The sequence below is a fragment of the Saccoglossus kowalevskii genome, chromosome 10 (assembly GCF_978046115.1).
Source record: "Saccoglossus kowalevskii chromosome 10, keSacKowa6.1, whole genome shotgun sequence".
NCBI classification, from domain to species: Eukaryota; Metazoa; Hemichordata; class Enteropneusta; family Harrimaniidae; genus Saccoglossus; species Saccoglossus kowalevskii.
The window spans coordinates 155,724-170,848 of NC_140650.1; the positions used below are offsets into that span (position 1 = coordinate 155,724).

At 36.4% G+C, this 15,125-nt stretch overlaps 1 protein-coding gene across 1 annotated transcript in view; it reads left to right on the top strand.

Annotated features, from left to right (window-relative positions):
* Positions 1 to 15,125, top strand: part of LOC102804022 (insulin-degrading enzyme-like) — a 204,765-nt gene that overhangs the window by 32,194 nt on the left and 157,446 nt on the right. The window contains exon 5 of the mRNA XM_085504132.1: positions 3,069 to 3,172. Coding sequence (XP_085360258.1) covers positions 3,069 to 3,172 — 104 coding nt within the window. The remainder of the gene's footprint in view (positions 1 to 3,068; positions 3,173 to 15,125) is intronic.

The window sequence follows — 15,125 nt, forward strand, 5'->3', positions numbered from 1 at the left end:
TACTACCATATTAGGAAATGCGAATTCCAAATATGAAATGATTACGCTCGTAAGCGTCCTCTAATAATAAAAACAAACATGGCTGCCACCTGGATTTGACCGGACTCCACACATATAATTTCGCTGATTCTGTTCTAAACTTTTTGGATTTCGGCATTCCCATGATGTATCATTGGAAGGAAAAGATGTATAATAATAGGCAAATAACACAAGGATTGTCACGACAATACACCTGGTCAGTTCTGTGATGTTTATTCCAACGTTTTGCCCTAGAAATAGGGCTTCTTCAAGAAAACTCTGTTGGGATGCCGTGAGATGTAAATTGGCAATATTTAATATTGTTGATTATTATAATAATAGGGTTATTACGAAGATACCTCAAAGTATGCACTCAGACAGTACGCTGTCGCATTGACCTCCGCTGCGCGTCGGTCGATACTGCCGCTGTACTGTCTTCGTGCATACTTTGAGGTATCTTCAGAATAACCTTAAAATATAGATACCGGTACCTCATATGAACCGATCTCAGATTTGTTCATTTTGTGATGATATTTTCAATTCTTTAATTGAAATGTGCATTGCTTACAGCAGAGCTATCTTAGCCAAGAGGCTGCTTGTTTCAAAATTTGTTTTAAATTGCTCATTTTTTTTTACTTCACTATCGCCAAAATTAAGCAGGGCTATATTCACACTAAATGTTCACTGACATTGTCCTTCTGGTTGGTTCTCTCTCTCATTTGTTTATTTTATTACTGTAATTTAACCACATACAATTGTAATTTTAAGCACATTATCATTGATACAGCTGTACTAAATAACAGTTAGATAGGTGTGTATGTTCCTTGCCACCATGCATGGCTACACTATGTTCCTAGCAACCATGACTAAACATATAAAAGGTTTGATGTTTTGTTCAAGTTTTAAGTTTGCTGTTACTGAAGATTACAGAATGCATACAGCTGTTCATATGTGTTGTCTGGTTCCATCCCTTAAATAAAATTCACCCTTTTTTGGGGGGGGGGGGGCAGAGCTCAGATGTGCGTTTCTAATAGGTGCATGCATGTAGCACTGTACCATGTATCTTTATCACTCAGCACAAACTCAACTTTGAAGTAATTCTGAGCAACCAAATTTATATATGTAGCACATGTAGGATAGTGTTAAGTCTAGGAAACTCAGATTTAAACAGTCTGCTTTTTGCTGATGACATAGTATTGTTGTCAGATTCAAGCAAAGGGCTTCAAAATAACCTAGACAAACTGTGAGATGTGGAAATTAAATGTAAATATTAATAGAAAAAAAAATTAATTTTAATAAAAGGGGGAGAACTCTTGACAATGTTTTTTTATTTTGGTGATCAGGAAATTCAAATAGTACCTTCATATACTTATCTGGGAATTACATTTCAAAGCAGTGGAAATTTCACAATAGCGATAGACTGCTTAGCTAAAAGATCATTACGTGTATTGGGTGCACTTACACAAAATTTAAATTTAGGGAATCACACTGTTTCACCAAAAAATGCCATACATCTTTTTAAAAGTACAGTGTTACCAATTATCATGTGTGGGTTAGAAGTATGGGGTGCTTTCACTTTTAAACTGTACAAAACAAAACAAAATAGTATTATTATTAATGAAGCATTCATTGAAAAATTGTTTAGTGACAAAACCCAATTTGAACAGCTTCACATCAAATTCTGTAAGCAGGTCTTGGGTGTACATAAGAAAGCAAGCAATAATGCTGTCAGAGCAGAGTTGAGATGCTACCCTATTATTATTGAACTCTGCACACATATGCTGAAATTCTGGAAAAGACTTAAGAATTATAAATGTAATGAATTGGTGTGTCCTGTTTTCAATCAAGAAAAAACTAGCACCGGTAATACTTGCACAGCATTTATTAATAAACTGCTTGAAATTACTGAAACTAGTGTAACTGGGATTGATATTTCAAATTTTAAAACAAAGTTAAGACAATTGTATGTAGAAGATATTTGGTTGCAAAGTCTACAAAAAGCAGAAAATAACAAATTACGAACATACAACAAAATAAAATTAGCATTCAAATTTGAGCCATACCTGGGTCTTATGAAAAATATAAAACATCGAACCAGCTTATCTATGTTTAGAATTTCAGCTCATTCACTTCCAATTGAAAAGTTGAGATATCAAGGAATACCTCCAGAAGAAAGAATTTGTACATTATGTGATCTAGGGGCTGTTGGCAGTGAAACTCATGCATTCATGGACTGTGAAAATATTGAAATTAAGAATAGTCGTATAGAATTTTTAAATATGGTTTCGGTTTATGATGAAAAAATTCAAGAACTACCTCGGTATCTAAGGATAACTTACTTAAAATATTATTTACCTCAAATGATTGTTTCATTGTTAACAGTCTCGGGAAAATTTGTTCATCAAATTATAATGTCTAACAATATCCGAATTTTATTCTTGATTACTACTAATATTTTTATATTTCTTTGCTTACTTATTGTTTTATTTGTTATTGATGTTTATTGTTTTTTGTTGTATGTTTATTGACCATAGATAATGTAATTCAATGCATTATTTTGTTTGAAATAAAATATACTATAATACTATACTGTAATCTATATCACTGTTCAAGGGAGTCTTAACAACTATCCCAAAGTACAGTTTTCTGAATGTTTTTGGCCATTGTTTTCATCATGATGTTTACGAGGTGATGAAATGCCCGGATGTCTGCTCCTGAGAATATATATAGTCTCTCATCACAACTAACACTAAATGTGATAGAGAGGGCTGTATCACATACATGTATCTGTAGTATAAATGATGATAGGTAACCAAATCCCTGATATACTGTTCTTGTCATTATTTGGAACATCAATGATCAATTTTTTTTTTTTTACCACCATTAAAATGTTGTCATGCAATGGTCTATTTTCTTGATAACTCACAAGGACTAGTGCTACCATTTGGTGTATTTGTTCTTGGTATATACTGCACCAGTCATTGGAGACAAAGAATTGACCAATTTTCACCACCTAGTTTTCACTTTCATAACATAATTTGTTTTTACAGTTTTTAAATGAACACAGTGGGTTCTCCAATGCATTTACTGGAGCTGAGCATACTAATTATTATTTTGATGTATCATATGAACACCTAAGAGGAGCACTTGATAGGTGAGAACACTGTCATAAAGTAGTGGTTACCATGGATACCAAATGGTAGTCGGCTGCAGTCTGAACATAACTTAACATTTAACTGTCTAGAAACTAGAGTAACTTTCTTTCGAAATCACCATATTTCTAAATTTTGCAAAGTAATCTGCCTAAATATGTCATATTTATAAACATAGGTGAGTACTACAACGACTAAGTTAAATGACAGTCACTTCTAAGTTTTTATAGCTCTGCTGTCATCAAGATGACCGAGCTGAACTCGACAAAGTTGACACAGCGGAGCTGTTCATACTACTAATTGTCCTTCGCCGTCCATCGTCATCATCAACTTTACAATTTCAACTTCTTCTTCGAAACCGCAAGTCAGAATGTTTTCAAAATTAATATGCAAATACCTTGGATGGTTCTTTCTCAGATTTGTTCATTTCATGTCAAAATCTCAAATTCTCTATTTTTGGTGAATATTTTTGTCATTTTTGGTAAAAAGTGATATTTTCGACTTCTTGTAAAAAACCACAAGTCTGATTGCTTTGATACTATACATATTGTTCATTTTCTAATGATATCTTCAGTTCTTGAATTGAAATATGCATTGATTACAGCAGAGCTGTCTCAGCCGTCAGGCTGCTTATTTTCATTCAAATGACTTCTTCTCCAAAACCGTCAGCTGGATTGCCTTGCCATTCATACCACACCCACCTGGGATAGTCCTCTGTCAGATTTGTTCATTTCATGACATCACATTGTAAACTTCTATTTTTTGGGAATATTATATTTTTTCTACAACTGCTTGTCAAATTGCTTTGAAATTTGGCATGAATGTTGTTGACATGGATTACACTCAGACTTATTATAATTATGGCACCATATGCAAGTGTCTATTTTAGGTATTTTTAGTCCCCGTTTTTGTCAGGTTTTGTCAAATGTCCGTTTTCCGTTTTCCATATTCCATTTTCCGTCTCCAACATTTTCTCAGAAATTCTACAGCAGGTATCAGTGAAACTTAGCAGGTTGATGAACAAGTGTCTTCCGAGTATGCACGTAATTTTTTTTTCAGATCTGAAAATCCCAAGTGGGTCTTTTTCACGATTTTTATCAAAAATTACCTCTCCCGGCAACATTGACAGAATGTCTGCGCATGCTCAGAATAAATTAATTACTGTAAAATACTATATTTTCGCTTGCAACTTTTTTTTGCTATTTTTGCTGAAGGAATGTTTCAGTTAAAATAAAATCCAGAGAATATTCCCTTTTTTTCCTATATTTTACAGTCAACTTGTCAAAAATCAATGAAAATAAATTCAATACAAAAAACAGCCAGAAAAAGTTTTTTAAGCAAATGATAATTCCAGCTGAAATTAAATTATTTTACACTAGATTAGATCTGTGAGTAACGCTACGGCACGTGATTTCTCCATTGCGTGCAATTTATTATAGTACTGTTTATACATGTATTCTGTTCGGCTCAGTGGTCTCATTCACTAGTTACTGAAGAACTAGTAACCTTATTTGATTTCAAGAACTTCAAGAAGGCGGCATAAGAGACGTGTTTGCAAAGGTAAGTTCTCCAGTTTCAGCAAAATTGAATGTATTTTGGGGTACGATTGGTGTACATTCCTGACATACGTACGGACGTGAATATTATGATGATTGCCAGCTATATATTCTTGTGAAAAGCCAAAAAAGCAAACAATTGTCTCCAATCTACGAAAATAGTTTGTAAATATTGTATACCCTGTCAAATTATTGTACACGAACGATTAATTCATGGAGACATAGTTTTCAAGTAAATCGTTATCCGGTCTTTTGCTTGTGTCGCGATTTCCGAAATATCCACAACTCGGGGGGGGGGATCCCTGTGTCGATCAACTTATTCATTATATAATAGTAGGTTGCCTATGATTATATTCGTATTTTTATGTTGTGAGCATTAAACTGTTAGTTGTAATGAAGATTTTGCGATCTCTTGCGATTCAACATGGCCGATGTACAGTGAAAACGGAACATGAGCATTTTTTTTTTAGTTTTTTTTTTTTTTAATATTTTAGATATTTCATTCACTGACGCCTAAAAGAATCTAATTTATACTTTACCGTAGTCATTGACACCTATTGTGAATAGCCCGAATCGTTTCGATGCTAGAACATCGGTAATTCACTACCGCGTTGTGTTCACTAGAGGTCACTGAACCGTCATTAACATATTTAAATGAGCCACATGTAAATGAGAACATGGCGGATATTGTATCGCTTCGAGCATTTACATTCGATCGAAATCATTCGTTCACGATGAAACTAAGTTGAATATTATTTCCAATTCATAAAAATTCAACAAATTACATTTTTTTGCGTTATTATAATCATTATAATCAAAAATAATGCATATTACATTATGTGAATTTTTTGGGGGAATTCAATTGCAACATTTCGCGATGCCTATGAACCAAAAGCCTTTCACTCTTCTCTGAGTGTGACACCTAAACCAGAGGTTTTATGGTGTATAAACTGGCACTAAATGAAAAGGCTGTTGAACCTTATTCAAATTTATAAGTACATGTTATTGTGCATTTCATTATGAAAACTGACTAAATTAAATGTGATCTTATTTTTAATTATGATTATGATTTATATCAGTAATGACGTTTTCATCCAATATTAATTGTACAATTGTTAAAATGCCTACCTACACATTTATTGTTTTTGTTTCTGTTGCCCTAAAATAGACATTTGTAAAAAAAAAATTAAAAAATCATGCTTGATTAAAATTAAAAAAAAAAAGATGTAGCCATGTAGCCCCTTCCTGTTACCTGTTTTCAACTTCTTCCAAAGTAAAACTGGCGAAGCCTTGTAATTGCCATACAACCATCAACTGTGGGAAAACTTGTATGTTATTGAAAATCTTTATTTTGTTGTCTGTGAATTAATATTTGAAATGGCGTAATGGTGAAAAATATTCTGATGACACTACACTGCGCATTTATGCACAGTCAGTATCCCAATGCGCGATCACAGCTTACTAAGTGATGATGGTGGTTGAAATGGAAAACTGAATACAAAAATCCAGTAACATCTCAAACGAATTCCCGTCTGCTGTGAATGCATGTTTTGTTACATCAAATAAATAACCCAATTTTATGATAGAAGCTTGCGATCTTGTGGCATACCGGGTCAAGTGATTGAGCAATAACAAATGTGATTTTATGTATCAGGTCATTGAATGTATCCAAAAACATGGTACTAATGATCTGAAATTTCAGGAGTGCTCGCTGAAGGTTTATCAATCTTGCGTATTGTCTTGTTCTTTTTCAATCCTGCATTTCAGTTACTAGAATTCATACTAAAAAAAATAGTTTCTGTTCTTCTTCTAATAATTCGGCCACTTTCAAAAACAAATATTTTTCCATGGTCGAAATGCAAGAAGAATACAAAACTACTGTGATTTCATTGCGATACATGTAGGGCCATTGTCAATTAGTTCGCCTGATCAACACAGTGTTATACATAGGACTGATATTGAATCACGAAGAGTAAAATCTTGTGATACTAATCTCTAGAACCAACTCAGATTGGTACATATGTCTTATGAACCCACATGTGTATATCTTTGACTATACTCATTTTAAACTCTTTTTTTTTTTTTACAGTGGTGCTGTGAACTGCTTCAATTTCGCAAGGCAATTTTTTCTGGGTTCCTACAACATGGAGTGTCAGGGACTTTATTGAAATGTTGTACACAAATTTCATAAAATCCTGAATATATCTAGAAGTCAAAATTAAATGGTTTACAGTATTTTATACCCATTAATAATAATTGAAATGCATTAATATCACTGCACTAAAAAGACTTCAAACAATTATTGTTACTTCTCAATGAGCAGACCAACCTTTACTTGCTCTGAAAACATAGCTAAGCTTTTACAATTGTTTAAATTAACAGATGTTGTTCTATGTACAATGAATACATTTTAAATAATAAACCTTACTGTAACAAATTGTATTTGACAACATGAGAATGATTCTGATGCCCAGTGGTGATGTTGAAACAAACCCAGGTCCTGGTAATATATAGCGTCCTTAAGGAAATCGAGTAAGAAATCTACTTATGTAGAAAAGCGTTTGATAGAGTTTGGTGGGATGGTTTGCAAGTATCCTTGTGGAAAGCAGGAATACAAGGACAATTATAGAATATTATAGATGACATGTATGAGAATGTTTTTAATAAGATCAATTTTAATGATATTGAGACTGAATACATTGAAACCAGTGAAGGTGTAAAACAAGGATGCGTTTTAAGCCCCCTACTCTTCTCAATTTATATAAATGAATTTGCAAAAATGTTATTTGAATCAAAACTAGGGGTGAGGATAGGAACACAAATAATTCCAGGACTTTTTTGGGCAGATGATGTAGCTTTAATAGCAAATGATGCAAGTGAACTTCAAAGTATGCTTGATATAGCAGCTCAGTTCGCTAGTAAATGGAAACTCAGTTATAACCAATCCAAGTCACAGATAATGTATTTTGGCAAGAAACTCCACAAAAAGGACACAATTTGGAAACTAGGAAACTTGACATTAAAAGAAAGTAAAACGTACAAATATTTAGGCATAACTATATCAAAAACATTGAATGATCATACACAATTTACTGAAGTTTATAAAAAAGGAATGACAATCTTAGCATATGGCAAATCAATAATTAACCAACACAACAGTTTTAATCGATTTGAGTACGGTGATGTGTTATGGCATAGCATAATCATGCCATCAATGAATTATGGGTGTGGAATATGGTTTCAGGATAGCAGGAGTTTAAAAAGAAATTACAAAGTATTCAGTACCAATTTGGGAAATTTTTATTCAAAGTAAACAGAAATGTGGCAGGACCTGCAGTGTTGGGGGACTTAGGATGGGAAGACTTGAATTACATCCAAGATAAAGTGCGGATTCAATACCTGGATAGACTTCAGAAAATGAAAAACAATAGATGGACTAAAATAGTTTATAAAGAAATGAATTCTCAGTATAAAAACAAAGTTAAACTGGCTTGGAATTGGCCTAAATATGTAGAAAACATTCTAGTGACTAATGGCGTGGATCATATCTATGGAAATGAAATACCCCAAAATCCAAAATGGATAAGAAGTTTTATCAAAATCAGTAAAGAAAATGAAATAAACATCTTTACACAAAATTTAGAAAAGATGAAATCATTAAAACACTACTGTTGGATTAAAAGAAACATTAAAAAAGAAAATTACATAATGGATCCTTATGATCATCATGGTATCTCCCTTGTCTTTAAAACTAGGTCAAACTCTTGAAGGTAACAAAATGGAATGGAAAAATTACAGGGGTAATGGAATTTGTGGAGTCTGCAATCAGGGCAAAGAAGACATTTACCACTTTCTTTATCTTTAGATCCGCTGTCGACTTTGTCCAGCGGAGCTTATCATATGAGTGATTGTCCGTCGTCGTCCGTCGTCGTCGTCCGTCGTCGTCCGTGTCAATGTTTTACTTTTTCGACTTCTTCTTGAAAACTACAAGCCTGAATGCTTTGATACTTGGTGTATATGTACCTTGGGTAGACCTCTCATAGGTTTGTTCATTTCATGTTGATATCTTCAATTCTCTAATTTTGGTGAATATTTTTGTCATTTTTGGTAAAAAGTGATATTTTCGACTTCTTGTTAAAAACCGCAAGTGCAAATGCTTTGATAATACATATATAGGTACTACATGTGGACCTCTCTCAGATTTGTTCATTTTGTAATGATATCTTTAATTCTCTAATTTTGGTGAATATTTTTGTCATTTTTGGTAAAAAGTGATATTTTCGACTTCTTGTTAAAAACCGCAAGTCCAATTGCTTTGATACTACATATATAGGTACTACATGTGGACCTCTCTCAGATTTGTTCATTTCGTGATGATATCTTCAATTCTCTAATTTTGGTGAATATTTTTGTCATTTTTGGTAAAAAGTGATATTTTCGACTTCTTGTTAAAAACCGCAAGTCCGATTGCTTTGATATTACATATATAGGTACTACATGTGGACCTCTCTCAGATTTGTTTATTTTGTGATGATATCTTCAATTCTCTAATTTTGGTGAATATTTTTGTAATTTTTGGTAAAAAGTGATATTTTCGACTTCTTGTTAAAAACCAATAGTTCAATTGCTTTGATATTACATATATAGATACTACATGTAGACCTTTCTCAGATTTGTTCATTTTGTGATGATATCTTCAGTTCTCTAATTTTGGTGAATATTTTTGTCATTTTTGGTAAAAAGTGATATTTTCGACTTCTTGTTGAAAACTGTAAGTCCGATTGCTTTGATATTACATATATAGGTACTACATGTGGACCTCTCTCAGATTTGTTCGTTTTGTGATGATATCTTCAATTCTCTAATTTTGGTGAATATTTTTGTCATTTTTGGTAAAAAGTGATATTTTCGACTTCTTGTTAAAAACCGCAAGTCCGATTGCTTTGATATTACATATATAGGTACTACATGTGGACCTCTCTCAGATTTGTTTATTTTGTGATGATATCTTCAATTCTCTAATTTTGGTGAATATTTTTGTAATTTTTGGTAAAAAGTGATATTTTCGACTTCTTGTTAAAAACCAATAGTTCAATTGCTTTGATATTACATATATAGATACTACATGTAGACCTTTCTCAGATTTGTTCATTTTGTGATGATATCTTCAGTTCTCTAATTTTGGTGAATATTTTTGTCATTTTTGGTAAAAAGTGATATTTTCGACTTCTTGTTGAAAACTGTAAGTCCGATTGCTTTGATATTACATATATAGGTACTACATGTGGACCTCTCTCAGATTTGTTCGTTTTGTGATGATATCTTCAATTCTCTAATTAATTTATTTTGGTGAATATTTTTGTAATTTTTTGGTAAAAAGTGATATTTTCGACTTCTTGTTAAAAACTGTAAGTCCAATTGCTTTGATATTACATATATAGGTACTACATGTGGACCTCTCTCAGATTTGTTCATTTCATGATGATATCTTCAATTCTCTAATTTTGCTTAATATAAATTTTGTCATTTTTGGTAAAAAGTGATATTTTCGACTTCTTGTTGAAGACCGCAAGTCCGATTGTTTTTATATTACATATATAGGTACTACATGTGGACCTCTTTCAGATTTGTTAATTTTGTGGTGATATCTTCAATTATCTAATTTTGATGATTATTTTTGTCATTTTTGGTGAAAAGTGATATTTTTGAGTCCCATTGCATTGATACTATGCATATTGTTCATTTTTTAATGATGTCTTCTGTTCTTTTATTGAAATGTGCATTGCTAACAGCGGAGCTATCTCAGCCGACTGGCTGCTTGTTTTACATCATCTAATCATATTAGAAAAGAATTTTATTTAGCATTAGAAACCTCACTGAGAAACAATGTTGAATCTTCATCACTAATGAATAGTTTTCTTTTAGGGGGGTTGAATTATAGGTTCAATTTCCTTTTTGGTGATACACTATGGAACATAAATGAAAATGTGGGAAATACCTCATCAGATTTAATTAGAAAATATGTAACTGATTTATGGCAATATAAAGAAATGATGAATGTAATTTAAATATATGTATTACTGTTTTCATGCTGCCGATACAAAGGTTGAATAAACATTATGTATGACAAATAGTTTTGTTTCACTTGTGTACTCTGAGATTCTGAACATGGGTCAGTGGAAGTTTTTAGTTGTCAGTACAAAACTAGATCATGGGGAATCACTTTATAATGAGTTGTAACCACAAAGAGTACATATTTATTCACCTGTTTGCAGATGTTCCTTGTACTACTTTATAATCAAATAACGGGGACTGTGACATTTCATGTCTTGTTTTTAATTTTTTGCTCATTTTTGTGCATTTTCAACTTTTTCTCTGAAACCGCCTGCCACATTGCTTTGAAATTCATAATGTAGACACATGGACTTGTCCTCTAAAGTTTGTTCATTCATGGACTATGTATAATGCATGGAGTCCAGTAGACAACTGTATCAGTTGGAAGCTAGGCTTTCTCAGTACACATTGTCCTTGAAAATGAACTGGATGGGCCAATATTTTCATGTCAAGGTCATTTCAAGGTCACATGTTGTTTGCATGTGTGTTGGAGGCCAGGAGGTCACCCCTCTATCAAGATCTTTCAGGGAAAGGACAAGGTCATCTCCAAGGGAATGTTCTACATGGTTGAATCACTTTTCCCATTCACTTTTTTGAAATTCTCTCATTCACAATAACTTTGTCATTTCCAATTCAGTCACATGAACTGTAATCAAATAATGCAAACATATATTTTGGTAATAGTGACAATAACTTCATGTTTCAGGTTTAATTTCCTGTACATCCGCATCATCATTTTTTTTATTCTAAAAAGAAAAGATTTAAGAAACTTATAAAACAAAAGAAAAACAAAATCCAAGAAAATTATCTTGATAAACTCAGAACTCTTCAACAAGGAAATTCAAAAGAATTTTGGGAAATTATTAACCATATGAAAAATACAGATCAAAATAGTGATAATCCAATTTCAGAAACTAAATGAATGGAATATTATGGAACACTAAACAATGAAAAAGATGATAATAGTTTCCATGAAAATATAATGAAAGAATTATCAGAGCATGAAGAGAAAATGATAGTAAATAATCACTGAGACAAGGTTATTAGTGAAAAAGAAGTTAGTAGAGCACTGAAAATGCTAAAATACAGCTCAAACTTTCTAATTAATTCACTTACCAAATTAGTTTTGAGTAGCTCAATTTTCCCAGACATTTGGAATTTAAGTTGCATCACTCATCGTTATAAAAAAGGAGACAAATTAGACCTTAAAAATTACAGGGGCATGTCAGTTTCAAGTTGTATTGATATAGTCTTCTGGTTTACTACATCACCTACCAGAAATTCTGTGGAAATAATAAATTTCATTTATTACTTGTTTAATTACAGATTACAGCCCCGAACGGAAACAATTAGGGAATATACCCGGGTCCACAAAAAACACCCTAGGGTAGCATTCTCTAAAGGCCTCTCCTGAGGGGTCACCCTCGGGGTGCTCACACGTGTAAGGCCTGATTCGTCTACAATGCATAATGCCTAAGTCGCAAAAAAAGACGAAGAATGTCCCGATGCAACAGTTGGGACGTAAGAAATGCTCATCCTGCCTTAAACAATGCCTGTTTGGGATCTGCACATGTGTTGCCATTCATGTCTCAGTTGTGTCAGGGACTCAGGGTTTTGCCTAGAGAGTCTCTACGATCCTAAACGTGGGGGCGAGGTGGAAAGCATGGAGTTAGTTTCTCCGTTTGATGTTACCCCGGCAGACAAACACTGTTCAAGCGCTTTTGCTGGGGGATCAGAGTTTCCAGTCACCACGGTTACCGATGTTGGTAAACAGCGTATTCCCACTGGGGCACTGACATCGACACCGAGTACCGAGGTGGAATCGGTACAGCCTTTAGGGACTGAACTGGTTCAATCCACCAAGACTTCATCGGTACCGATTCAGCCTGAGTTGCTTGCGCAATCACAGGGACAGGCCCTGTTGCCTTCCCTTACTGGTACTAGTCAAGGTGACTAGCTCTCCCATGGTGAAGAGATGGCTTGGAAGGCCTCGATGCATAGTCTGGCTTCAAAAGTCAACTCCCTTCTGCAGTCTCAGGGTATGACGCAGGAGGACCCTGGGGGAGGGGGGCGCAATTCAGGTGGGGGCACAGGCTGAGATACATGTACTGCCTGGCCCTCCGCCGCCAGGGGCCCACTCCCTGGAGCGGATCGCCTTACGTGGTCTCTTCTGTATGCCCCACCCCCCTCAGACTCGGGCTGACCAGGCATCGCTTACTGCGTCTAACCAAGCTGTGCGAGGGAAGGGGACTCCAATGTTGGGTTCTTTGGCATTAGAGCACTAGCTCATCTTGCTAAGTTCTGATCGTGCTTAGCAACGAACCTCGTTCCTCGGGAAGATTGGCCAGTTCCTGGCTGCTCAGAGAGTCGCTATGTGCGATATCTTGCAAGTCCATACTGCCCTCTTGGCAGGAGCAGTTTTGGTTGAGCGAGAGGTAGTTCTGAGTTTGTGCGCCTATTCTCCAGCGGGAGATGAGTTTGATTGCCTGCGGAGAAGGCCTTGAGGGCGTGACCGGCTATTTGGTGGCTGGTTTGGCGGTTGCTGTGGATCAGTGTATACAATTGAATCACTCGTATCTGTTGGCCAAGGTAGCTAGTCCTTCTGGTCAACCGTTCAAATCAAAACAGCAAGGGGGCTCAGGCAGTAAGTTCTCCGCTCGGGCAACAACCAACGAGGATCAAAGCGCATATGAAAACCAAGAAATGTGGCTTTGGTTGTGGGTGTTCTGACACTTCTGGGGACCAGGGAGTCACGAAGTCTCTTTGAAGGTTTTTCAGGCCGGCTGCCTGGACATGAATGGTGGTACGACTCTTGGTCTTCCTCCCTGGAGTACTGGAGGCTGGAGTGCAGGAAGCACTAGCTTCGAATCTCCGTCTTATGCAGCACATACCAGCTTGGCGCAGGAGAATTTCCGATCCCTGGACGCTTGCAGTAGTGTCGCATGGGTATCAGATTCCTCTTCGGTCTCCTCCTCCTCTGATTCCTCATTCTCCCTCAGGTCCTTTGCCGAGGGGCAAGGTCAAGGCAGAGACGATCCGAAAAAGGCAATACGCCTAGTGGAGAACTCCCAGGGTTCTATTCCCACATCTTCCTCGTTCTCAAGAGTTCAGGGGAGTGACGTCCAGTCCTAGACCTCAGTTGGCTGAACGGGTTTGTGGAACCCAAGTGCTTCCAGATGGAAACATCAGCTTCGGTACTTCTGTCAGTGCATTCGGGCGATGGGCTGGTATCGCTGGACTTGAGCAATGCTTACTTCCACATTCCCATTCACCACTCATGCAGCCGGTATCTCAGATTCCCATTAGAGGGCAATGTTTACGAGTTTAACCCTAATCGTACATCTTCACCAGAGTGCTAAGACAGGTGACCCAGCTGCTACACCGGTCGTCTGTCTATCTGAACCCATATCTCGACGACTGGTTATTACACAACCGAGACAGGGAGGTGTTAGTGGAGCATGTACGATTGACGCAAATGCTCCTCCACGAGTTGGGCTTTTTAATAAATATATCCAAGTCCAACCCAATACCATCCCACAGCCTGGTTTATCTGGGTATGCAGTTCGACACAGAGCAAGGGCTTGTTCAGCTTGCCAGTCAACTCTGGTCGGCGTTGATGCGTGCACTGATGCGGCTTATTAGCAAATGATTTCAGTTCGTCGTCTGGTTCCTTTAGCAGCTCCCAGCCGATTCAGAGGTGCTTACTGGAGTACAGGGTTCAATTGTCGGATCAAGCGATGGCGGCCCTCCTTTAGTGGAAGGATGCACAGAACTTAGATCTGACGACTCCCTCGCTGACTCTCATTACAGATGCGTCGCTCCAGGGATGGGGCGGTCATCTGATGGACCTTCAGGTCCTAGGGACGCCCTCTCAAGATGTATTCGGTTCCAGAACACCAAGTAGCATCCCCCAATGGGTGGCGGATCGGCTGTTTTCGTCTTTGGGACGGGCCCCGGATAGATCTGCCAATCACAGGAATGCCAAGCTCCCGACGTATGTGTCACTCCTCCCGGAGATGAGCGCTTTCGCCACAGACACTCTATCGATCTCTTGGAGTCTCATGGACGCTTTTCCACCCTTCCAACTGGTGCACCAAGTGTTGGAGAAGTTGTGACTCGAGCCCACCTGCCTTCTGACTTTGGTGGCGTCCAATTGGCCAGTGAAGGTCTAGTTCCCAATTATGTTGCTGGAACTTCTAGTCGAGTCACCCGTAGAGTTGCCTGTACAGTTGCCGGATCTTCCCGATCTGTTGTCCCAGCCAGACGGCACTGTATCGATGAGCCC